Source organism: Dryobates pubescens, chromosome 2 (genome assembly GCF_014839835.1).
Source record: "Dryobates pubescens isolate bDryPub1 chromosome 2, bDryPub1.pri, whole genome shotgun sequence".
Taxonomy (NCBI): domain Eukaryota; kingdom Metazoa; phylum Chordata; class Aves; order Piciformes; family Picidae; genus Dryobates; species Dryobates pubescens.
Genome location: NC_071613.1, coordinates 43,151,798 through 43,178,655, shown reverse-complemented (window position 1 = coordinate 43,178,655; position 26,858 = coordinate 43,151,798). Strand labels below are relative to the sequence as shown.

Sequence of the window (26,858 nt, the reverse complement as noted above, 5' to 3'; positions counted from 1 at the left end):
TTGCATTTGGCCAAATGAAGAGCATGCATATGATGAGGTCCCTTGGTACAGCTAATAGACAGGAGCCTTATTGTTAGACTGTGGGGAAATTGAACACTTGATAGCCATAGCACTTGTTGATGTAGGATTTTGTCAAGGAACATAGTTTAAAGCTCCCCTTGAGAACGCTTATGGTTTAGAAGTGTTTGAGGAGCGGGAGTTAGATTTGAAGCTGCTGCTGTCCTAAAATTCAAACCACTTTTTAACCCATCTTTTGGGTATGCAGGTTCTAAATGTCTTTTTCCAGTATCTTTCATTGCAGAAATCTGCCAGCCTGTACAATACATCTTTTTTTTTCCTTAGGGTATTTGTTTGTGGCTAAGCTATTCTTGTGAAAGGCAAATCTGTGTAAAAATAGCATGTTAGTGTTGTGACTGCTTTGACCTGCTGCTGTGTTCTAGAAGAGTGTTTATCTTCTAATTAAGGAAAAAAATTATTCTGTAAGGGTTTCTTTCAGTCTCATCTGTTTTGCATGTTTTGTAACAGTAGAGCTCCCCTTAATGATTGAAGATTCCTGCTCTACTTGAATAACAAAATTTAGATTGCTTAAGAAAAAGAGCAGACATTGAATCCTGCTGAAATTTCACATGACAAGCACAGCTCAGCATGTAAGGTAATTGGTTTTAAAGAGCCTGAGCAGCCTGCTGCAAATTATAATTACTAATGTAATAATTACCGTAACTAACAGAAATGTGACTTGACTTTGAGCTTTCTGTCCTCATTAAACTTGTTCACCTTCTCTGAAACTCTCCATGCTGCATGCTAGCACGGAGCAGTCGTATCCCCCGACCCAGCATGAGTCAGGGGTGCAGCCGTGATACCAGCCGTGAGAGCAGTCGAGATACAAGCCCTGCTCGGGGCTTTCCTCCACTTGGTGAGTACATGTAGGCATTGGAGCTTTAAGGATCACTATTTTTTCCCCTTTTTCCTTTGTTCTGATTGCCTTTTCACGACCCACCTACCAGGTGGAATTAGCTTGTTCCTTGTCCTCTGTTGGATTCCTGACACACTCCCCACTTTCAACCCTGTTTCCCTTCTGTTTTCTTCTGCATGTTTCAATTCTGGTTCTCAGCGTTTCACCGTTAGCAGGAAAATAGTTTAGTTTGCACTTCTGTAATTTTTAGCTTCATGAAATCAGCTTGTGTGGGGCTGCTGTGCTTCACTTTACAGCACTGATGGGAGAGCAAGCCTTATTTTCTAGGTCACAGTGAAGTAGTCGGTAGCACTGTAGTCTGTCGTTGAGTGACTAATTATTCGTGTTCTGGTTTTCTTACAGCTAAGCGTAGTACCAGTGTATCATTTCTATATTAAATCCTCCAACAGATATAGAAATATTTTTTTTGGGGGGGGGGGTGGGGGGGTTACATGACCCTCTCAGCCATCAACTAACAAGCTGCATATCTCATTTTGTAGGGAACTTTTTCAAACAGCCTAAAATGATGGAAAGGTTGAGGTTTTAAAGAACCATCATTAAAGTGCAGGTGAAGTGTACAGTATAAATAGAAAATCTCATTGAACTTGCCCCATACAGGAGTTTATGCTCAATGCTGAACATTTCTTGTCAAATACCATATCACCTATTCAACCAAATACATTACTTGTATCAGAGAGTTGTTTGTCATCAGACATGAAATGTAGTTGATCTCTAGACACACTTCATTTATGTAGTAATTTCATAGCTATGCATGTGGTCTTAAAAGTGAGAAATAAGCTGGTATAAATTTCATCAAGGCTGAAGAATGATATTACACGATCTGTTTCGCACACAGTGACCAATTAATAGGTGTATGACACAGTAAGTGGAACATAGTACTTGGGGCTTAATTCTGCAACTTTAGTTCAGTAGTTAGAAAAGGTTATGAAAAACATAGGCAGATAGGCAAAAGTTTGGTTTTCATACTTGATTAATATGCTCTACTTTACTTAAACCTTTTAAACTTAGACGTTGTCATTACTGATTTAGCTACCAGTGCAGAGGCTGGTTGTATTCATATGAAATCATCTGCAAAAATCTCATTGATTTCAGTGGCCTACAGTGGAATCTTCAAGATAATATTAAGAGGCTTTTGGGTTCTAAAACATCATTATTTAAAATTAATCTGTTTGCATTATCTGTATCAAATTTTGGTGAAAAATAGGAAGAGTTCAACTTTGCATTCAGAACTTGGTTCATGGCTCTTGAAGATAAAGAGATGAACTCTTTATTCATTGAATGAAACTGATTTGATACCAGGGCTATAAAGGGATAGTAGGCATGCAACAGTAGCTCATTTTTGCAATTATTTTCCCAGATTCAATTTTGTATGAAGATTTTTTTTTTCCTCCAGCCCAAGTGTATAAGCAGGATGGATTTCAGGGTTAAATTGTCAGTATTCTATGTCATTGTCCTGTGTTTTATTATATTGAATATACATTAATGAAAATGCTGTCATGAGCCCTTGTTCTGACAAATAAATGCAGCGTAGGAGAATTGCTGTTGGTGTGTGTTGTACACCACCACCACTACTGAGCCTGACTTGTACTGACTATACAATTTCAGTTACAGATGTTTATTACACTGTTTATTTGTAAAAGACTTTATTGTGGGGAGAGGGTAGTTTTATTTTAGCTCATGATACTGATTTACCTGAAGATTAATAAATTTCTAGAAATACATTAATGAGTTAATAACAAGGTAATGAAGAACTATCAACTTAATGCTTACTGTCTTTTTTCTTGTGTTTTCACTGAAATGTTTTAAGCTGGAACATGTTTGTGAACTTCATTATCTGGTGTCTGCTTTATCTGAAAGAAACTTGTGTGTATGTCAATTTAAGCCAAGCCAATATGCTTCTATTACAGTATTTCCAGAACCCAGTTTTTCTTATATTAATGCTAAGATTATACAACCTTACTGTGCATGGTGCTTTGCAAAATTGATGTGTATATTAGTGAATTTTACTTAAGACAGCTCTACGTAAATATGACAGGGTTCTTGCACTTAGCAGTATTATGGTCAGTGTCAACACTGACATTCTGGTCTTGCAAATTGCTCAGCTTTGTTTTGGGGCTGCTGTGCAGGTATGCATGTCTATGCACTACATGTCTTGCTGCTTAAGTTAGGAAACACCAGTGAAGAGTCAGTCTACGCTTGGCTTCCTTGCCGAAATGTAATGACTTTTATTTTTTCCCCCCTATAATTCCTATTTCTTCCTGTGCCTTGATCTTGCAGTGACGTCCACAGGGCACAGCGGATGGCTTGGGAGAATGCAATTGTGAGCTTAGAATCTTAATTGTGAGGTTCAGTCTATAATCCTGCACTGATCCTGCAAATCTTTCATGAGTTAGTTATGGTGTCAGTGGAATTGTTCTCTTGAATAAATGCATGTGTTCGCCATAGTTCAAGACCCCACTGCATATTCTGTATGCTTTTAATCAAGTTCTCGCATCTAGGACAAGAAATTTGATTTTTCTCACTTTGCTGATTTATATTTTATAACAGTAATGTTTGTTTATGAATGCTTTGCCTTAAACAGGAGACCTACAGTTGTTCTACTGCACACATATATACATAATTGACAAAGCCTGTTCGTACAAGAGGATGATTAAACTTTATTTTTTCGTTTTCTTGACAGTGCTAGTAACAAAACAAAGCAGCAAGGCCTTCAGTGAGTCTGTGGTGATGAATTGCTCCAATGAGCAATCAGTTTCTTGGGTCAGTTGCTTTGAGCTAGATGAGCCCAGCATGGCTAGACACAGGGAAAACATCTTTAGAAAAAAAACCAAAAACAATTTCTATAATTTGGAAGTGGCTGGTCCAGCTTTCCATTTGCTTTATGCTAAATCCAAGAACTGAAAACCTCTCCAAAGGCATTGTATGATTGATGTGCTGCTGACAACTGGAAATTGAAGTGGGAGCTGTATTTTGCTTCTGCTAATGTGTGTGCTCCATTGCTGTTAACAAATTGTATACATGTGTGATTCTAAGTAGGCGTATGATGTACACATTCCAATTATCTGTGGATGTACCTGCTTAGATTCAGGAAACATGAATGCAAGCTTTGTTAAAAGCAAGAGCCTTTCAGTAGTAGTGATAGCTACAATATGTGTGTACGTGTGTGTACTTGGAAAAACAACCCCAACCCAAAGACCTACATGCAGTGGTTGGCTGACCTCCCTGTATGACTCTTTCTACTCACGTGGTTACTCATTTTCTTTGTTAATGTTTTTTATTTATGCGTCGGCTAGAATGTTGTGGAAAAATACCTGCAAGCACAATTCCTAACCATTCATCATGGCTTCACTTTGGGGTTTAGATCGGACACATCTAAATCCTGCTCTGTAGTTATGTGCTTCACGTTCTCATGATGGCTGTCTTCCAGATATGTGGGTCTGGAACGTGACTGATGTGCACTGGTGGTTTTTTTGCTGAACTGCACTGGGTTTGGGACTGTTAAAAATGAGTTTTGTCGTGCATCGTGTTTACGATCGTGGGAGAAACGAAGGGATGCCACAGCCGGAGGTGTCGCTGTGGGGCTTGCACTGTACCTGTTATGCATTCATATACAGCGTCATTTCCCAGTCACTATGAAACACCTTTACTGGTAGCGATCACACGCATCCCCTTTGGATTGTGGCATTTTCTGTCTCGGGTTAAATGTGTGTTAATCCTGTGGGTGTTGCCATTCCTTCTACTTGCAGCTTCTCGACGTCATTCCAGGTCCACTAGTGCTCTCTCCACTGCTGATTCTGTTGGGCAGTCAGGTGAACAAGCGCTAACTGCATGAATCCGCTTCTTAAACGTAGTCTTGTTTTACACCATCTTAACATTTGCAATCATGTGCATCAGCCAGCACTTGGCATGTGCTTCTCACCGCTGTGGGGCTTTTTGTTCTGTTTTTGTTCAGCGTGGCTTTTTGTTTTGAGTTTCATTTATTGGATGTTTTTAATTTTACGTATTTTAGGAACGTCGTGAACAGTGTTTAAACAAAGGGTGATCCAGGGCTCTCTCAATTCTGTAAATCTGATCAGTTGTGCAGCATAGACTAAACTCCTACTGATGCAGACTGCTTGCAACTTCCATTAATATTTCCTCTTTAGCAGTATAGCAGTTCCCAATGCCTAGAACCCAATCCTAGTGGATTTCATCCCATTTATTACTAAGTATTTTGGATCCCTGTCTCCGATAATGAAAGCTCATTGTGGGATCCTATCCAAAATACACAAGAGCAGCAAAAATGAAGCAGCTGATGAGATTTCAAAATGAACTTTGGAGCTCAACATGTACTGATCCAGCCTTATAATTCTGAAGGCCTTGTCCAAAGTACATGGAAGTTGCTGAAAAAATGATTCCCTCTATTTCACTGGGCTTTGCATCACGACACTAATGGTTACGTATAATGAGTAAATTGGGCTGATTCCAGTTGATTCTTTTCCCACCTCTGTGCTTGATTCACAGTTGCTGAGACCCTCTCACTCCCTTTTCAAATCAGGATATTTCACTGGGAGTCTCACAAAGGAAGGAAAGAGAGTTGCTAGCTTTGGGACAGGATAGACTTAGTTGTGGGGACAAAGACTATGCAGATGCTGAGGACTTCAGTGTTTTCATGGAGCCTAAAACTGTCTAAAGGATTAATGGTACTGAAAGTTATTTAATTACCCCTTCAGATAAGGAGTGTAACACGTTCTTTTTCTCCTAAGTGTAGTTAAATGGCTGCCACATAACTAAAACTCTTAAAACATTTCCTTTACCAAGTTACTTGGCAGATATAATGTAAACTGATTTCACAGGCATTTTTCAAAGTAACGATTTGAATTTGTATTGAACAAAAATAATTGAAAATACTTAAAGTACCTCTAGATTTAAGCTTTTTTTTTGCATTCCACTTCCTGTGATAGTCACTTCATGTAAGGCTCCCTATGGTACAAAGCATAAAATTGTACATAGTTACCCCTCTCTTAAGGCCACAATCTCTTTTAAAACTTGCAAAATCAGACCAAAAATGTTGCTTGGTAATTTCACAAGGTTTGTAATAAGTATAATTAATCTAGCCAGGGAGACAAGGGAATGTGTCCGGAACCTACCCTGCTTATCACAGTATATTAAAGGTTGGAAGGGTCCTCAGGAGATCATTGGGTCCAACCCTCCTGCTAAAGTAGGATCACTTATCTCTTGCCCAGTAATACTGGACTTATTTGTACTGGTTATTCCTGGAGCCAAATATGTTCCTAGCCCCATGTTAGAGAGATGCTGAGGTTTCTCCTGTCTAATTTCTGCGCTTAGGCGTCGCAACAGTGTTTTGAGGAGAAGCCCTGAGTGACTTGGGTGTTATGAAGGTCACTGAAAGAAGTATTTCAGAAAATTCCTGACAGCCATGGAAACAGATAAAAGCCAGCATGCTACACTGTACTTAATAAGAAAAAAACCCAAACAAGCTCAATTTTGTTTCTTTATGCTGGGTATTTAAACTGATCTACAACTTACTTTGTCATTCTGTTCTTCATTTGAAAAAAAACCAAACTATCTTCCCTTTTCTAATGTAATACTAAATTTACATGAAAACAAATGACAGTGGTATTTTTTGATGCTATGTTACTTCAAAAGTTAAAACCAAATTCTGATCCCAGTAAAACTTAAATATTGTCATTGAGTTGGGTTTCAATATAAAACTAAGTCCAGCACTTGTCTTAACCCTTGTACTATACCCTGAGGAAAATACTTGTCTTCTGTACATCTTTGCAGCGTATATCTCTGTAGCAGTGAGCTCAGTTTCAATCAGACCCAATGCATTATCACCTTCTCTGTGCTTCTGTTAAGAGTGTACAGATCTTTCCATTTTAGGCATGAAGTACTGTTTCACCTAAATCTTTGAAATGATTCTGCAACCCAAGTGCATTAAAAAAGGGGATAGTAATAACATACAACTTTTATTTCTTTGTGAAATGTCATTATTTGATTACTTTTTGGCAGTAGTTCTAAGAAGTTTATTTTTATTTTCCCTTGTAATGTGTTTTGTAGAAAATGTGCTTTTGTTGTAAATCTGAAATGTCTTGTCTGGGGATGTAACTGAGAAACAGTAAATTTTGATAGAGAACACTATGTTTGAAATAGATGCTAGTCTTCAGGGTTGCTTTTTATTTATTTATTTTTTCTCAAAGTACTTCAGAGTTTAAAAAAAAAAATCTTCCTTATTTCCCTTCAATAGCTTCATAAAAAGTAGTAAAGCTTTGAAATTAGGACAGTGGATTGGCAAGCTTCAGTCTCTGCTTTAAATTATGCATGTCAGTGTGAGCTGATTGCTTAGAAGGTATTTCAGTGCAGTAGATTTTTAAAGAAGAAAGGAATGAGGTTTTGTGATAAAAATGGTATTCCCTCCCCCCTCCCAAATACAATAAGCTGCTAAATACTGCTTGACTTGAGTTTAGTGGAAATCCATGATAACAGTTATGCATTCCCATAGACAGTCTTTTTCCTTACATTATATATAGATGGACTAATACGAGACTTGTGCAGCTTGATCCCTCTCTTGCTGCTCGATGACTGCCTCCAATGTGGATTGGCTGAAGGTCTATTAAACAGGTTCACGTAGCTGAATTCTGCACCGCTGAATTTGCTGGCAAAACTCTTACTGCCATGTGTAGGTTCAGGGGACAGAGGTATAAGCTATGTGCCAGGAACAATACTCTCAGTCCTTCTGAGCAAAAACAAACCCATGTGAATGTAAGGTCTTGGAATGCCAAACCCTATCTTCTTCTGTTTATGGACTGGAGCCAGGATTCTAGTAAGATGGTATCCGATCTACTTCCACCTAGAAGGAATGTGCTGCCAAAGCCTGACCCGTGATAGTCAGGTCACTGATTCTGTCATATCCCTGTTAGCATACTTTTCTGAATTTGGCCTTTGCCCAAAGAAACTAATTTTGGCACCTCTTTTGGTAGACTGGGTAAGTCACAAGGTAAACTGATTAGTTCTAGACTCAATCCTGTTGCTTTGAATGCCATAGAGAGCTTTGCCATCAAATTCAAAGGGAGAAAGATAATACTGTTTGATCAAAGTATCCCTTTTGATATATCATAGACCTTTTAAATGCCATTTAAACTGCCTCTCAAGAGCAGTAATAAACCAAAAATTGGAGTCACTTCATAAGCAAATAATAAACTTTTATTTTTAATGCTTTGGGGCATAGAGGGATATTCTGCTGCTTAGTCAAACTGTAAGTCATAAAGTCAGCTAATCTGGAGCTGTTAGTCTCCCATCCTTGCCTGATCAAAAGCTCCAGGATGGAAGAGTGCTCGGATATTAACATATTCTGACACTGGGCACGATTCTGTCTCTCTGAAGTTAATAAGAAGCTTTCTCTTGATTTCTGAGTGTGCCAGACTGGGAATGGCATGTCTGCCTCTGACAGTAAATTAACACTTTGAAACAACCTCTGTGTGCAAAAGAAACACAAAATAGATACAATGCTTCCCGGCTTAAAAAACAAATAATAAAAAGTTGCCCTGAGGATCCAAAATTGTCTCTGGGGCCCAACAAACAATAGTTTGGTTTTTTGTTTTTATTCTAATGCAAACTCTCTAGAGCTGCGGATAAAAGAGTGTTTAATGGAAAAGCACAGTGAGTTCCCAGAGCCTGTGGGGAGAGCTGCTTGGGCACCTGATTAGGATTCCAAGTGAATGTGATTTCATTTAACAATCCCTTTCAATGTTGTCTTTTGTGCAGACCGGTTTGGACTTGGACAGCCAGGCAGGATGCCTGCTTCTGTGAATGCCATGCGAGTCCTGAGCACAAGCACAGATCTGGAGGCTGCTGTGGCTGATGCACTGGTAAGAGGAAAAATACAAAATGCTTCCGACACCGGAAAGTGGCTTGAAGTTACCTGTACGTACGTTCTCCTCTTTCTAATTAGTTTTCTTCTGATTGCATCCAGTCTCTGATGCTGTAATTAGTTACCTTTTGCTGTTTTGTCTTTGGGTATATTGGCACCAATATTCATTTCCATGTTAGTTCTTCACAGTTGTTACCAAAAAGAATGTCGTGGCTTAGTGCTAGAGCTGCAGGATGGGTTGAATCAGCTGTTTGTCGTTCACTTGGCTGTCAGAGGATGTACAGGTCACTTGGGGTGCTCAGGACCCGTGGGGTCAGAGATTTCCATCACTCCCATTACCTGCATGAGAACGTTGTCAGAAAAACAGTGTTTCAACGAGAACCTAGAATTTCACAAGTTCCTGCCCTGAGTTCTTTGCACCTCACTAGACACTTGGATCAGCTCATAACTTGGCTAGCCTGTAATCAGTACCATCTCATGCAGTTAAATTGGAAGTGTATTTGTCCATTTTGCTGCTAGTGCTTTCAAAAGGTAATGCTTTTCCAAGAAAATTTGTTGTCATTTTAATATATTTCATTGTCTTGCATCATCATACTGTACTATAATATTTCTCAAAGAGAACCCAGAAAGTTTTTTATGCTCTTCAGACCACAAGTGTTAAGATAAGGCTTTGGATTTACCTAGATTATTTGGGGAAGAGAGAGCCTGTGTAGAGGCAGGAGTAATTATTGTACTGCATTAGCTGGGTACCAGTGTACCTCAAGTGTTCTCCAGCTCTAGACTTAGGTGAGGGAAGGATATCCTCACATATATTGAGACAGATCTCAGACCTCTATGGAGAATGAACGATATCCTCGGGTTGTGGTCAATGTCCTTTCTCATTTCCTAGTTGATAATCACCCAGCTCATGTCACCTCCATTTCTAGGCAATTAATGCACTGCTTCTGGAGAAATGTCATCTTTACAAAATCTACCTTCACATTAGAAAAAAAAAAAAGGGTATTTGTGTCTAAAGGCAGGAGAGTAGATAATAGCTGACACTGTTGCATTTGCATTTTTTTTTAACAAATACAAGAGCTTTTGAGACATTTTCTGCTCTCAGCACCTCAAGATTGCCACCAGAGCAGTTCAGGGCATAATTATAGGTGTAATGAGATCACGCCATATCCCCGCATGAGAGCATTTGCTGAACACAGGTTTCTTCATGGAGGGGAGGATCACAGTGTTTCAATTCACTGCTGAACACTGATATCTCTTTGGGTGTAACTTAATCTGCAGATGGACGTAGAGCTCCCTCTTAAATACTCTATTCTTTTAAATCAAACAACATTTTACTGGGATATTAAAAATTTTAAAAGGATTGAACACTTAAAAGGGAAATCCTTAAGTCTAGCTGGAGATGCCGTGCAGAGGGACATGATTTAGCACCAGACTTAGTAGAGTTATATAATTATTTGACCCAGAGACCTTAGTCTTTTCCAAGCAAAATGATTCTGTGATTCTATGAAATTAAGTGGTGTTGCTGACTTGGTTGCATGACTTTAGGGGGATGCAACATGATCTTCTTGTCCCCCTTTCCCATTGCTCCAATTTGCTCTTTTTCTTAGTTCTCACAACAGGCAATTTACAAACTCTGTTCAGGCTCCTTTTGAGAGGGTAATGTGATGCCAGATTCTACCCAGCAGCTTTGTTTTCAGAGAAGTATTCTTTTCCCTGTAGGGAAATTTAAAGAACTCCTCCAATGATGACTAGCCAAATGCTCAATTTAAACAAAACACAGTGGTTCATTTGGTGACCTTCACTCCCTATATACAATTCCTGTCAGATCCACTGCTTCTGTTTGAGAACTAGACTTGGCTCGAACCCACGGTATCTATATTGGGAATCAGTGCTAAGATTTGTCAGAAGAGCTCAAAGGGTGTCAGAAACTTTGACCTTATGTAAGGCCTTTAAGGCACAGGTGCCAGCCAGGGGAACTTAAAAGAAGCTAAGCTTCAAAAAAGTGTGGTTTAAGAACTGCAACATGAAAGAGAACTTGGTTAAGTGAAGCTGATTAAATGTGCTGTACTGTAGATAGCGGTTTCCTGACATCAGAATTTCTTTCCCAGCCTCTAAAATCAAATGCTAATAACAATATGTAAGGAAATAAATCATTGCCAGAAACTCCAGTATCTTTCAGAGCAGCCTTTCTGAAAAGTAAGCAAAGAGATGCCGTGTACAGATCTGTCTGTCATTAAAAACCCTTACAGATAATCTCACTTCCAATCTCCCCAGTGGAAATTGCAGACTACACAAGTAGTGCAGCAGTTAAGAGATAAGGTCAGGCATTATTATACCCACTTTTATTTTGCGTGAACTGTATTTTTTGTTGTTTTTTCTTTGATTTGCTAAGACACATTTGCTATACGTTTTTGTTGCGAAAACAAACCCTGCATAAGCTTCTGACATAATTCTCTATGCTTTTTCCCACCCTTCAATATTTTCCTGCCTACAGCTGTTAGGAGACTCCAGGAGCAAGGTACTACTGCTTTCTTGACTTTTTATTTCTACTTTCCAACTTTCCCCATCCTGTTGCTGACACCCATGATACTGCACTTGAGTTAATTTCTATGCTTCAGTCCTGCAGTCCTAGTGGAAGCAAAACTCCACTGGCTTCACAAGTCCAGAACTACAGGACTGGACAGTGGAAGGAATTCTGTTGCAAACACCTTAGAATATAGACAATGTTTTTCTGATACATTTTCTTGCCAATCCTGCTCTGTTAAAGTTAATTTAAGAGTTGATTTTGTACTATAGCATGAAATCTGTTTTGCTACGTATTAATTCTAATATCCCTTCTGACAGGATTGAGGTTGCCAAAGATGTACCTAAGGGAATCAGATCCTTTAATGCCATGCTATGGAAATGAGTTGGAGTTGAATACTCAGTTACCTTAGCAGCCTCTGGAAAAATCCTAGCCCAAAAATAAGAGAAACTGTCATCTCCTAGCTCCCAGGGTATTCTAGAGTCACTTCATTCTCAATACCTAAGCACAGATTCCTTCAGCTCTTTATCCATATATTTTTTTTCTCTCCTTGAAATAAAAGTTATATCGTCATAGTGTCTGTAATAATGGAACTGATCATATCAACAGTAAAATGACATATATCATCATTACCAGTAACTAATTTCACTAGGTGTAGGTATCTTGCTTTCATGTTGTAGAAGGCAAACCCTGTTCCCCTTAGTCACTTGAACAGTCTCATTAAAATCAATGGAATCTGTCTTGCTCTACTGTGAGAGGTAAGCAGGCAGTCTTTGAGTGACATCTTTAAAACACTTCTGTCACTGTAAGCATAGCATTAGTCTTCCTTTTAATAATTGCAGATAAAATGTTCTTCTGGCATTAATGTAACTATATGTAACTTAGTGAGTTTCCCCTTTTGCAGAAAAAGCCAGTGAGAAGAAGATATGAACCCTATGGGATGTACTCCGACGATGACGCTAACAGCGATGCATCAAGCGCTTGCTCTGAGCGCTCTTATGGTTCTCGGAATGGGGGCATTCCACACTACCTGCGGCAGACTGAAGATGTGGCTGAGGTCCTGAACCACTGTGCCAGTTCCAACTGGTCTGAAAGGAAAGAGGGGCTCATAGGTCTTCAGAACTTACTGAAAAGCCAGCGGACTCTGAGGTGACCTTGATAGTTTTATACTGTTGGTCATTCCTGAGAGATGTCAGTAAAATGTGCCACTCAAAGGGTGCTACTGGTCTGCATTAGCTCGCTTGAACCTTCAGTAATTTTTTCCCTCAGCAATTTGGTGAAGCAAGCACTACACTTACTCTAAAATGATTCAGGGTGGGTGTGTTTCAAAGATGAGATCAAACAATACTCTCAGTATATTTGTTATGCTTTGAAAGCTGTGTTAAGTGTAATTATAGATGTTATTTGTAATTCTAGAAAAATCTTCTATTATAAATTTGAGTCTCCTATAAATTGTCATTTATAACACAGAAGGAAGTTTCTTAGGGCATCAAAGTATGCTTACCAACTCTGGAACTTTGCTTAAGATAGGAGGCAGACCATTTTCTCTTGTTGAAAGCAATGCAAGTTCTTCAAACATCTTTGGGTGTCACACATTAAAACATACCTGCAATTTACCAAGAGTCACGTAGAAATTTCATATGGCCACAGGTTCCATTAACTAAAGTCAGCTGGCTCTGAGGCATAGGCTTTTCATACCTTAGTTTATGCTGAAATATTTGGGAACAAGCTGTTTATCTTAGCTCCTTTGAAGACAACATTCACAAACAGTTGCAACACTTTGTTTTCCTGTTACGAATATTACGTACTTAAATTGTGACCAAGTGGTGGTTGTATGGCTTATAGCCTACCTACTTGGATTTGTGCAGTTGTTTCCATTTTAAAAAGCCTTCACACTGGCTGAAAGTATTTGATGGTTCACGTTAACAGGCTGAATGATAATGCATCAAGAGCAGACCTGGAAAGGTTATTCTCTAGCCATCAAAAAATATTCGAGCACTTTACGTGAGGTGGCACAGTCCTTAAGTGGAAAGTGCTACAGGATTTTAATATGAGTAGATAGAATATCTAGATGAGAGATGCTTTTTGATGTGGTCTGCTTAAGACTTCTAAAAGATACTTCCCACATGTATACTGTCTTTTTTATTTTTCTTTACTTTAATGAACTGTCTGGAAAAACTCTAGCACCTCATGTACTTGTATCAGAAAATTGGGTCAGGCTCATTTTTGGCACAAAAATGTGTGAGGATTATAACCAAGGTTTTGACTGCCATTGGGGATGGTTGCAAGGTTGTGTGATGGGCTATTTATCCAAATTAGTGGCTTTTAGCAGAAATGCTGATAGAATTAAACTATTATTTTCAGCCCTGCTGGTTGCAGTGTTTGAACCATGCTGCTGTGACTAGTCCCTCAAGTTATCAAGTTTTCGAGCTTTGATCTTGAATAATTTATAAACCTGTCCCAGAAACTACACTCCTGCAGAGTTATTTTTTTTAAATATGATACTGGCTTTAGTTGTCTAGATTATATTTCATTTGGGTTTGTTTTTTGTTCTGCTTCCTCCTTGGTTCAGGGTTAATCTCATGCTTGTTCTAATGATCAGATTTTATCATCCTGTTCATTCCCACGGCATCTTGCAGAGCATCATCAGGGTCATTAGTCCAAGGGGCAAGTCCGTCTGTCTTCTAATTAAACCTGATACCTTCTGTAGTGGTATTGCAAGTTTAATAAAAGGCAGTGAAGTGTCTGGGGTTTTGATAGTACTCTGAACTATCTAACTTAAACTATATGCTTACCCTGAAATGTTGCACTAGATGTCTTTGAGGTCCCTTCCAAGCTGGTGTTCTATGAATCTGTGAAAGATGGCTGATTCTATATTAGCTGGAATTTGCATATCCAAAAAGATGTGCATGCAAAACAGTATGGTGCTTACCTGTCTTTTATTTCCTACAGCTTTCTGTGGCCTAGTTCTGTATGGGGTCCCCATAAGGTCTCCTAAATACACCACCACAAACAGATCCCCTGGGGAAATGTTCTTCCACTGCCTGTTTTAGTTTAGTTTAGGCGTTGTTACCTTGGGCCCATGAGCTTCCAGGACACACACTGCACTTCCTGTCTTCATGTAGCCTTCTTCCACTAAGAAAATTCATTAGAGTAATAAATAAGGGCTCCTTCGGAGAGCTGCAGTCTGTGTGAAATCAGAATGTTGCAGAGCAGTTGCTTTGAGAGACTGCTGGATAATACTGAATGAGGGACGGCTTGCTGGTGTGGCGTTGTCACAAAGACTTCTTCCTCTACATCAAACTCTTAAGAGCATTGGCTTTGTGCCCTTTCATGCATAGGTTTATTTGATAAAGTGTCATCTGTTACTTGTGAAGAAACTAAGACAGGGTAGCTGTACACTACTGTTGTATTCTGTTTGTTGAGGCTTATTTTGAGAGAGAGAGAGATATGTTGGCAGACTGTAGAAAGAATGTATTTCTGGAAAGGTCGCTGTAGCCAAGACCTAAACGGCTTTTCTGTGTGCATTTAACTAGATGCTCTGCTTTCATAGTGAAAAAATCTCAAGGCATCTGTAGCGTGCATGAAATGTTACCTAACTGTTTTGTTTGCACAGTAAATAAGCAAAACTTCTGCATTCTTTGGTAGTTTGCTAAGCAGGAAAATTAAAGGATCGTATTTCCAATTCATTGCAAGTAAAGAGTCTTAACGCTGAACACTTCTGCGTTTGATTCAAACTCAGTACCTTATGAAAGTGACTCAGACATCATTCTTTCTTTCCATGGCATAAAAAGAGCATTAATGAGCACATAGTATTTATTGATAGAATGCAGAATATGCCTTGATTCAATTTGCTTCTACCTACTAGACTGCCCACTGTCTTCCATTTCTATATGTTTGCCTCCTTGATGTGCCAGTGTGCTCTCAGACTTTGGGGTCAACGCTGGTATCTGATTCTAGACTGATTTTACTGAAGCAACTGAAAATTTAGACCAAAATATTTGTGATTAGTATATACATAGTGTATATATATATATATTAGTATAAGAAGACTCAAGAAGCCTATTCCTAGTCAGCAGCCTTGATGAAGGCAGTAAATATCTCCCATGTATGCACATTTCCAGTTGTCTTCTGTGATTCAGAATATAGAAGAAAATTGAAGCAGTAGAAAATACAAGTTTCTGGTTTATTAATGAAGAAGTGGTATTGTTTTGGTGGTGTGTTTTGTTTTGTTTTAAATATAAGACACTAATGATCTCAGGAGTTAAACTGGAATGACAGTTAAGGCTTTGCCTAGATAGAGTTTTCAGAAGTGTGACTTAGTAACATTTGAGTAAAGGTTAGGTTTTTCAGCTGTTAATATTTATTAGCTTTTCTCTGCAACTGCTTTAGTATTAATACCATGTTTTATTTATGTATTTTAGCCGAGTCGAGTTAAAAAGGCTCTGTGAAATATTTACTCGCATGTTTGCTGACCCTCACAGCAAGGTAAGATCATAAAGACTTGGCTCATTCTCCTGCATTACCATGTGTGCACGTTTGATACTGTTCCAAGATGAATGTTTTGTATTTCTACCCCTGCCATCTGCTGGGGATACTGGTATTTATAATCTCCTTGATGTTTATCTGTTTTACAATGAAGGGATATGTTTCAGTCTCATGTTGCTAGGAACTGGTTGCTCTGTGCTTTCCAAGGAGCAGCCTGAAGCCTTTCAGGTATCAGCTCCTTGGGCAAGAAGTTCAGTTTTAGCTGTAGTTCTCTAGAGAGTGTCCTGGTGATACACAGTAGAGTGTGAGGTCCATGAAGGACAATGAACTGTAGTCATAGTCACTGGGGTTTGTGTATAGTGTACACCTGGGTGCAGTATGGGTTCTCGCCAACAATACCCTTCTGGATCTCATAGTTGAAGTCTTCAGTACAGCTACTTTGCCTTCTTTATGACACTGACCTTTGAAGTTAAAGGCCATGGCATGAATTTACAGACATATCTTAAAAAGAAGCAGGCTAGGGACTTAAGAACTTGAGCCCATAGGCACATTCAGTGGTCTTCAGTTGACTTGTGAGTGGGAGCAGGGAGGGAAGAAAAGGGAATTTCAGGCCCTTTTCTGAGGAGATCTGTTTGTTGAGGGCAACCAGTGATGGCTGGGTCAAAACATCTGTTATTAGGTTAAATACAGTTTGAAAAAGTGTAAGTTGTGTGAATGCTTGTACTTCAGCCCCTTGGTAAACCAGTTTTAATAAATGGTTGTCAAGTGGAAATCCCCTGGACAGACGTTGTCACCTGTCACAGGTCTTGCTGGAAGTGTGCGTTTTTGGCCAGAATTATAGTCTGGACCAGCTATCCCACAGGCCTCACCAAGTGTAGCAGTTCCTACCTATAAGATCTTAATGTTTGGTTCTCAGAGATTCAGTGTGTGTTGTGGAAAGGGTGAAAGTGTAGCTATTTGTTAGCAAATTATTTCCCATTTCTGAGTAAGATGAGAACTCGAGCATGTCCTCTGTGGTAGCATTGGTCTGTCATTGCTACCACAGAGGACATACTTGAGTCCAATGTACAACAAATCCTTTAGAGAATTCTGACACCAACTCATTAGTTGTGGTGTTAAATGCATGTGAACTGTTACATATGAACATGCTACTTTCATGACTGAGGAGACTGGATCTGATCCAGTGTATATAATGTTGTAACTCACTCCACTGAGAAGAGATTGTATGTTAAGAAAATATGGACTTTCAATGAATGCATCTTTTATCTGTTGACAAACTACATCTGAACAACCAGCCTTCATCACTATGTGTACTAACGAGTGGTTTATTTTGTTGCATGGTCTGCTTTGCCGTGGAATTCACAACAGAGAGTAAGTGTATTCTACCCCCTTCCTTCCTTTCTTCCTTCCTTCATTTGTTCCATGTGGTGTTTTAATATGACACATTTTAGACATGTCTTGTCTGATTTGATATATTTTTAGAGCCAATGTAGTTACTAAAATCATTCATTTCTGATACTGTCTATAACAAAATCACCCTGAAACTCAACCTGTAAACCTCTCCCTTTTGATTATTTAAAGCACCCATATTCCTTTTTGTGACATTTGTTAACAGGTCTTCAGCATGTTTCTGGAAACCCTGGTTGATTTCATCATCATTCATAAAGATGACTTGCAGGATTGGCTTTTTGTTCTCCTGACCCAGTTGCTAAAGAAAATGGGAGCAGACTTGCTGGGGTCTGTGCAGGCAAAAGTTCAGAAAGCTCTGGATGTCACCAGGTGGAGTATACAGATAGCAAATGTTCTGGAGGTTTTTGCAGGATTACAGGAAAGCACCTGATGAAGATTTTAGAAACTCAGCAGTGTCATGTGGGTTCAGTCTTGATGAATACTGAAATAAAAGGAGATCAAAGTTATGGCTCAATAATAATAATGGCTCCTGTCCCTTTTCTCACTAGATAGCTTTAAAGCATAACATTTAAAATGTGTAATTGATAAACTTCTTTAGTTTGTTGGGGTTTTTTTGGTGTGCATGTGCTTACATATCAGTTTTGGGTTTTTTTGATTGATGGAAAAAAAAAATCAGCATTCAGACTATGAATAGTGCTTTGCCACAAAGTTGAGAGCATTTTTTACGTTGTTCAAACAGCAAATAAGGCTAATGTCAGGGTAAAATTTTGAAGGCTACTGCAATGTGCATGTGAATTTTGTAATCTCTGTCCTTTTCTAAACGTCCTCCACAGGACCCTGCTAGAGTAAAGTTTAACTCATCCTGGAAATGGGATAGGTAAAAAAAAAAGTAGTGACAATAAGGGTAAAATAGGATAAAGCAGGAAAAAGTGGAGAAAGGTCAAAATCAGAGGTGTGAAGTTTGAGAATGAGATGAAACATGCTGCTAGTAGCGATAAGCAAACAAAGCATAGCCTGAAATGGAGGACTAGACAGGTATGGTGAAAACTAGCTAAGTGTGCAGAGAACAGATAGAATAACAGTGTATAAATGTGTTGATTTATAATTTTTCTCAGCTGATCCTTAGACTTGGAGTTTCTCTGCTTGATTGTAAAGTTGAGAAGAAAAGCCTGATAGATATTGATATTTGTTGCATGAGCCTTAATAAGCATTAAAGTTAAGCTAGTCCTGAAAATTTGCATTGCATAACATTTTTGCCTTTGCTTTCTTTGGACAGGGATTCTTTTCCATTTGATCAGCAATTTAACATTTTGATGAGGTTTATTGTAGATCAGACCCAAACACCAAACCTGAAGGTCAGTATTAAAAGCCTTTTCACTAGAGCATCAACATGGTTGTCTTATCTTGTCATGTCAGGCATGCCATAAAGCATAGAATTTATGATAAGGTACCAAAGTACCTGCATGGTACTTTTTACCATTATTTCTGCATGGTACAGAAATAATTTTAATAAACCTAAATATCTTTAAAATAGGGCCCTGTAACTTATCACAAGTCAGCAAGAGTTGGGCTTTGAGGACACTGGAACTTTAATTAAAGTTTAGACATGGAAACGTCCTAATCTTGGTGGGAAGAGAACTTGTCTGTGCAGGACAGAAGGGACCAGACCCTATCTGGAACTGGGACCCTAGGCACACCGTAAGAAGTGCAAGAAGTGCTTGTGGCACAGATCAGATATGGATATGTAGGGCTTGGAGGGAAAAAAAGGTAAATAAGAGTTTTCTCTTAATTAATCCTTCTAAAGGGATATTGTTGTGCAGACTTTTTTTCAGGAGGTTCCTGTTATAGGAACATTGTAAACTCTGGAAGTCTTACACATTTATCTTCCAGAGACAGGAAGATCCAGGATGCCAAATGACCAAAGTGGTCTTTCTTCCGTCCCCTAACTTTTGGATCTTTTGAAACTCTAGCAGCAGGCATTTGGTTTGGGACCAAAAGATAGGGTTGGCTCCTGGTAGAAAGAGCATGGTGGAGTACTGAGTTGCTTATGCAAACACACAAGCAGATAGATGTATTTCAAGCTAGTTCTGATGTACCCTTCTAGACTCTTACTACACAAAACGTATCCAGTTGCTCTTAACTTTTGAAACATGGCACAGAGACAGGATTTTAATGGTTTGGTTTTTGGTTGGTTCTTTTTTACTCCCTGTGTGACATGCTGCTTTTCTACATGTAATGATACCTGTTTACTAGGGGAATAAATCCATCTTTGACAGGTCATGAGCTTGACAAATCCCTTTTCACTTCTCAGGTTAAAGTTGCTATCCTGAAGTATATTGAATCCTTGGCAAGACAGATGGATCCAACAGACTTTGTGAACTCCAGCGAGACAAGACTTGCTGTGTCTAGAATTATAACTTGGACAACAGAACCAAAGAGCTCAGATGTGAGAAAGGTAAGCCAGAATGAGGAACTATCTGCAGCAATTATTGCTTTTCAAACAAACCAAACAAAACAAAACAAAAGGTGGGGGGTGAGGGGGTTGACAAAATGAATCATAACGGTAATGAAAAGTTCAGACTAGATTGTGGGTTAAAAAAATGGATTTTTACATACCTTCCTGTCCAAAAATTGACAGTTCAGTAAAGACACATTCCTGAAGCATGCCTTCATTTATTTATTTTTTTTCCTCTAGCAGATACTTAGCTACGTGACTTCCAACTACAATTGCCATGCATAAAGAGATCATAGTTTGGAAATGTGCTTTTTCTTGAGCATTCTGGAAATGTCTGTGGGTTTTTCTTTATCTCGGTGAAGGCTCTGTACTTTGTAGCCTCCCATGAAGTCTAGCACAATTTCTGTGTTAGAATTCTGTTAAAAGAAAGTAAACAAATCAGCAAACTGCCAGGGGTTCTCAACTTTTCCCTTTTAAAAGCTGTATGTTTGTTTCAGCCTGGAAAAAACTGACACATTCAGGTCAGGTATGGGTAATAGAGTTACCTTGTGCTTTATCTTGCTCTAGATGCAAGTGTCAAGCAAGCCAAAACGGGAGACGCAGTGATACTCATCTCTCCCAAGAGAAAAAGGGAGACTTAGTTTTATGTACTTGGCATCTGTAACACAATTTAAAATTACCTTTTCTTCCCAGCCCAGGTGTAGAAATAGATTCTAGTAGGAGTTAAAAGCTAGGTTGCCCCACATATTAAGCTTCTCAGAATGTAAAAATTGTATGGGTTTTTAATACTCTGCATGGACTTAATATGTTGATTTAATACTAAAGTAACATATTGTTATATAACTTTGAAAATAAGCACATTACTTTTGTTATTAGTAATTATTTGATTCTGATGAAAAGATGGTGTCAAAGGTGCTGCAACTACAGTTATTAACTGGTAGCTTACGCAAGGCTTCAAAGAACCTTTTTGGGTGCATTCTGTTTGCTTTCTGGCATACAGCTGGTTGGATCCAGGGGGAAAATGTATCATCCTCCATGCTAAAGACTTTTTACAGGGATTATTCACACCATTGTGACTGAAATTTGCTTCTAGAAGATACTCTACCTCAGAAAGAACGTGTGACTTTAAATCCTGGACTTAATACATGTTTCTGTTTTGAGGCTTCCATATTCAAAGCCAGAAAGAATTCAACAGGCCAAGAGGCTGCTTCTCTGTTACAGTTCAAGTAAACCTTGAGGCAGTTTACTCTGCTGGTGGTCTGCAAGAGGGAGTTGTAATTAAGTAGAAATATACATTGAAAATCAAAATCTCTGCATATTGATTAACAGCAGCAATATTCCACCATTAGGGGTCATCATTGCTGCATGCAAAATTGAAGCGTATCTGCAGCAGCTGAAAAATTTGCTGGTCTGCTGTGGGATGTGGGGAGCAGAGCATTCACAGTGTGGCATCCATCCTTCTATGTGTTTCAAAGACTTGCAGAGTTCTGGCAAAACTTCCATCATACTGGAATTTTGGGCAGTACCTGGGCAAGTGCTGTGGCACTGACAGGAGATACTGAATCTACATTCTTTTTATTAAACCTGCGTGTGACTCCAATTTGCTTCTGATGCCTGCAGCTTTCAAACACATTATTATGTAGTTAAGCTAGGTTAGCCTCCTGAAAAGGAATGCCCAGGTAATCTTTATTTCATTGTGCCGTTGCTGTACTATGATTTTATTAAGAACATAGTACAAACTGCAGGCTTTAGAAGAAACACTGCAGCAAAGGATTTATAAGCAATCATTGACCATTATCTCTGTCAGTACTGTAGTTAACAGACTAATAAATTCATTATGCAGTAACGAACTGGGTTATTGAGGGTGAAATTGTGTTCTGAAGAGCACAATTGAAAAATTATCCTCCTCTTTTGGAGGCTATAACTTGGAAAATACTGCCTTTTTTTTTTTTTTTAATATATATATCAAGGTGATTACTTTGAGCATCAGAAGATTCTAGCCTCATGGAGTGTTGTGGTAACCTTCAAAATCTGAGGTTTTCTAAGTGCAAAGTAGACCATGCACTGTAGACATTGTCACAACATAAAAGCGGAGATGGCAGCTGAGGTTATGAGGAGAGGGAGAGGAACCAGTTCTGTCTTCAAATGATCTAAGTATTATAAGAGTCCACTCAAAAGTGTAAAATAAAGTCAGTAGACTATGGATTTGAGACCAAATTTTGATTTTTTGAGACTCTACTGCTGCAGCTGACTTTGAACTGTGATGCTAGTGCTCATCGAGGCAGGAACTCTTTCCCCCAAGAAATGTAGTCCCACACAGCCAGTGTGGTCTTTACCCACACTTGAATTACACAAGTAGCATCTGTGTGTGTGATGACCATGCTGTTCTGTCTGGATTTTACCTTTGAGCAGATGCTGGTAAAGCAAACTTGTTCATGCTGGTGGTGTAGTATATAAATTACCTCTGTCACTGGGAAAGCATGTGGCTGCTTTGTGCACATGGCAGTTAGTCATGCAGATCTGATCCTATGGTAGTAATCAAGGGAGCTGTTCAAGAAATGGATTCTTTTGAGTCAATAATGAGATTATCCTTTTATTTAGTGATCATATGTCTATTACTACTATTCACTATGTGTGATGGGCATGAGGGTCCCCAGCCCTTTAGTGTTAAGGTATTAGAGAAAAGTAGAACAAAAAGTGGCATTTAGTTCAAAACCATTTTCCAGCTGAATGATATGGCTTTACTGATAAACTTCACATATTCTTATGATGACTACTGATGCACACTTACCCTGACACCTGGCTTAAGCTGCAAATCATGTTTTACAGATAGTGAATTGAGAAAGAAACTTAGTCACAGGAAATGCTGTTGTGCATAAACCAGTTTATGTTCTCATAGGGAGATACCAATACCTAAACATAAGCTGTGTTATCACAAGAAAAACACGATGTACTTGTAGGAACATACAGTTGTTATTACAAAGCAACATTGACAAAATGTCATGAATTCCCTCTCAGGCCAGAAACTATTTAAGATACTGACAGTAGCCATGAACTATGTACAGTCAAAATTATTGTCAAGCTTTGTGTTTAAATAAAATGATCTGCAGTGTGTCACAGGTAAATATTTGTCTTGTTTTAAAGATTTGTAATACTGGTGTTTATTCTGCATTGAAGTTGAGATTTACTTCCTGGAAGTAAAGCACTAGAAGAAAGGTGAAAGACATTTGTTCTCTGTAATGAACAAAAGCCATTAGGTAAGAACAGGTCGTGAGCACTGCCTCAGGACCTGGATGGGATGTGGTTCCAGTGCAAGGAGAGCAACAGTGGGTAATTTCTGCACAGAGATGGCTCCCTGATTTTCCCCCAAGCAGAACATATCAATGGGCAGGACATAGGTCAGGATTCCATGTAATGGAACTCTACTTTTGATTGCAGTAGCATCTAACTTTGTGCGATGCATTTGATTTTCCTCTGTCTTGATTTATTCTTCTCTGTAAGAGGACTCTGATTTTTCCTCTGGAAAGTACTTAAGATTTGATGAAATCATTTTGCAAACACCAGTCAGTTACTACATAGGAAAGCAACCCAGTGGCAATACAAATCCTGTGATGACTGATCTGAGTACATTAAGTCAGTAACTTCAGCATGTTATCACTAATATTGCCAACAAAGCTATTGTGCAATCCTTACGTAGGTAAACTGCTTATTGAATTTGGATGACAAGCTTGGGCTCTGTGTGGGAAAATAGTTTGATCCTGGAAAAGAGCCACCAATTTGAGAATGGGAATTAGAATGAGGCTTCTGGTTTGACTCTGGCCAAAGCTAAAAGAAGTCTCCTGACCAAGGCTTGGGTGAACGGAAACTTCTATTAAACATGAATGCTCAGCATTTGATGGGATAGAGTAATTTTGAGAGGGCACACAGAATCTTAGTTTAGGCTCTTCTTTAGAAGAGCCTAAACACAGCCTCCTGTCGTGTATGTCATGTTCATCCTTCCACTTACATAACTGAAAATACCTTTTCTTTCAGCTGTCCCACTTGTTACTGAGTTTGGCCAAGCTGTCCTTGAATTTAGGCAGTGAATGGGATTCACTAAGAAACTAGAACCATTTTAATGAAGCAAGAGGCCTCGAGCACAAGCCCTACGAGGAGAGGCTGAGGGAGCTGGGATAGTTTAGCCTGGAGAAGAGGAGGCTCAGGGGAGACCTTATTGCTGTCTACAACTACCTGAAGGGAGGTTGTAGCCAGGAAGGGAGTTGGTCTCTTCTCCCAGGCAATCAAAACCAGAACAAGAGGACACAGTCTCAAACTGTGCTAGGGGAAGTTTAGGCTCGAGGTGAGGAGAAAGTTCTTCACAGAGAGAGTTGTTAGCTGTTGGAATGGGCTGCCCAGGGAGGTGGTGGAGTCACCATTCCTGGAGGTGTTCAGGAGGGGATTGGACGTGGCACTTGGTGCCATGTTTTAGTAGTCATGAGATCTTGGGTGACAGGTTGGACTTGATGATCTTTGAGGTCTCTTCCAACCTTATCAATTCTATGATTCTATGTAAAGGCCAGGAGAGTGCTTGTGTTGCGATTTACATTAAGATGAAGTTCCCCTCTTGCTACCTAGTGGTAGGCCCTCCTTGGATTTGCCCTAGAAGTCTAGAGATGTCTGGGGGTATCCAAAGAAAACAAGTTTGGCATTAAAGTTTTTCCTAAAATGGATGAATTGAGTAACTGTTCCTGAATTATACTGGAAGATGAGCAACATTTCAGAGAGAAAGCTGTAGGCCAACAATTCTTCATGTGCTTAAACAGCTAGTGAACATGTATTTACTTCTTTAATTAGTGGCTCTAGATGTCAATTCTTGAGAAATACTGATGATGTGGCTTTGATAAGGAAATCCGTATCAATAAAGCTCAGAGAAATTTGGATAAAATATTCTGAGGTGTGTAGGAGAATCAGTGATAGACAAGAAAGTAAGAATGGCTAAGGAAATGAAATCGGGCTTCTTTGCGACATGATGCCATACAACCTCTAAAATCTCTCCTAGAGCTTTAATTTTCCATCCATCATCAGGCTGATTTGAGCAACTCTGGGACAGAAGCTTCACTGTGAAAACACTCCCAAAGACTCTTAGTGAGCTGAAATGGTATTGTTTATCTTTACTGGTGTTGAGCAATAAACACTGTTGGTCGTGGCCTGTTACAGTAGCAGTGGCAAAAAGGATGTTTGCAGAAATGCTCTTCAATGGCAAATTGTTTTAATATTCCCCAGTTGCAGAGGTTTCTCCAGCACTCTTGCAGTGTTCCTGCATCAAATTTGAGTGCCTTGGGGACTTGATGAAAAGCCAAGTTTCTAGAGAACCAGGCCTTAGGATTTCATTTCAGTCTTACAGATTCTTAAGTAGGACTATGTCCATACTGCTGAAGTCAGCCTTTTAGCCAAAAGATTTTGCTAAAGAAGTCAAACTCAGCCTGCGTGCTCACAGGAAATCCTTTGAGGCATTTAAACACGGTTAGCGTTAGGAAAAAGTGTAATACATCCAAAATGGCACCTGGTCGACTTCATCGTTTACTTGTTTTAATGATATGAGAGCAAAAAGGATCTCAGTGTCCTAGCTGTGTTTCCAAAATAGTAGCCATCTTATTCTGTTTGTTTTGAATTTGAGGCTGGAGAGCTATGAAAGCCCAAATGTTTTCAGTGTACGCAGTGTAAAGAAAATGGCTTTCCCCAGTGTTAGAGGCTAGAAAATCATCACGTGCTTGTTGGAAACATGATGCTGGGTTAGATTTCCTTAAAATGAATCTCTACAGACTTCCAGTATCCTTTGAGTTGAAAGCAGTTTGTAATTTAAGCACATTTTTTCAGTTTGCTTGAAACAGTAAGAGCTAGTGCACGATAAGAGGAGATAAGAAGGAATTGCTTCACGTAATGTGTATACTCATGCTGGTATTATGTGTCTGTGCATAATATGTTTGTGTACACCTGCCATTTATATACACCCCTAGATAGGTGTAGGTGATGCTTCTAATTCAGGATTATCCAGATCAAAGGTGATATTTACGTTATGCATCCAATAAATAGCTGTTTTCTCTACACTGTGATGGATAGATCTGCCATATTTATTCTAGCGTTTCAAAACTCTGTGCAGATCAAAGTGCATGTTTCCATTACAAATAATTTTACTGTAGTAGTTTTTCTTGTTTCTTGCTTTGTGTGGGAACCTGTCCCTTAGAATTCAGACTTACACCATGTCAGGTTTATAGTAAATGTTTCTCAGCTGTTCATGAAATGCAATGCTTGCTTCAAGTCCTGAAACTTTATTGCAACAAATGCCTTTTTTTTTAAGGAGCCAGGTTACTCAGAGTAGCCTTTATCAGCTTGACATCTGGGGTAACATCTGGCTCTCCAGAAATAATGAACAGTTTTGCCATGGTCTTTGCTGTGCCCAGGTCACAACACATGAGGAGCCTTATCTGTTATAGAACAGTAATCTGAGTATGTGATGATTCACTGCTGCATAGTTTTTGCTGGCACTTGTTTGAGATGCCTTTGACACATGTAATGCAACCATCCATGACTTGCAAAAGCCTTTCTTGATCTATTGTGCACTGTGTAAAACACAATAGCAATGTGGATTTAATTTGTGAATTCTGTATTTAAATCTGTTAAACAAATTCTTCCTTTTCAGGATGTGGATGTAAACAGTGTCTTCTAATAGATGTCCTTTGGGGAAAACATAAAAACCCCCTTGTACTCAAGCTAACATGCTTGGGTTATGTCTGAACTGATGTCCTTCACACCACTGTATTAATAATATGGGTGTCCATAATCATCTGCTTCTAGACTGAAAAGGGAACAAGCAGGAGATTTGGTAGATACTTCATTAGTTTAGCACCAGCTAACAGTTAACTGTCTGCAGGAAAGTACACAAATAATGCTTGCTTAGAGCCTGCAAGCACTCTCAGTAGATGTGAATTAACTCATTTAACATCAGCTATGCTCATCGGAGAGCTGAAGCGGTGCCCTGTGCCAGTATGTGCTAATAAAGGCTGCCTAATGTGTCACTGCTGCCTCTCAATCTCAGTGGATCTGTATTTGATCTGCAGTTTAGTATAATTCAGAGTGACATGAGAGAGAGTTTCTC

The 26,858-nt window shown here is 39.1% G+C and overlaps 1 protein-coding gene across 1 annotated transcript in view; it reads left to right on the top strand.

The window, feature by feature from the left end:
• CLASP1 (cytoplasmic linker associated protein 1) overlaps positions 1-26,858 on the top strand; it is a 181,951-nt gene that overhangs the window by 118,008 nt on the left and 37,085 nt on the right. The window contains exons 24-32 of the mRNA XM_054176222.1: positions 806-913; positions 4,720-4,782; positions 8,741-8,844; positions 11,341-11,364; positions 12,275-12,519; positions 15,795-15,858; positions 17,474-17,637; positions 18,545-18,623; positions 19,580-19,723. Of these exons, the coding sequence (XP_054032197.1) occupies positions 806-913; positions 4,720-4,782; positions 8,741-8,844; positions 11,341-11,364; positions 12,275-12,519; positions 15,795-15,858; positions 17,474-17,637; positions 18,545-18,623; positions 19,580-19,723 (995 nt within the window). The remainder of the gene's footprint in view (positions 1-805; positions 914-4,719; positions 4,783-8,740; positions 8,845-11,340; positions 11,365-12,274; positions 12,520-15,794; positions 15,859-17,473; positions 17,638-18,544; positions 18,624-19,579; positions 19,724-26,858) is intronic.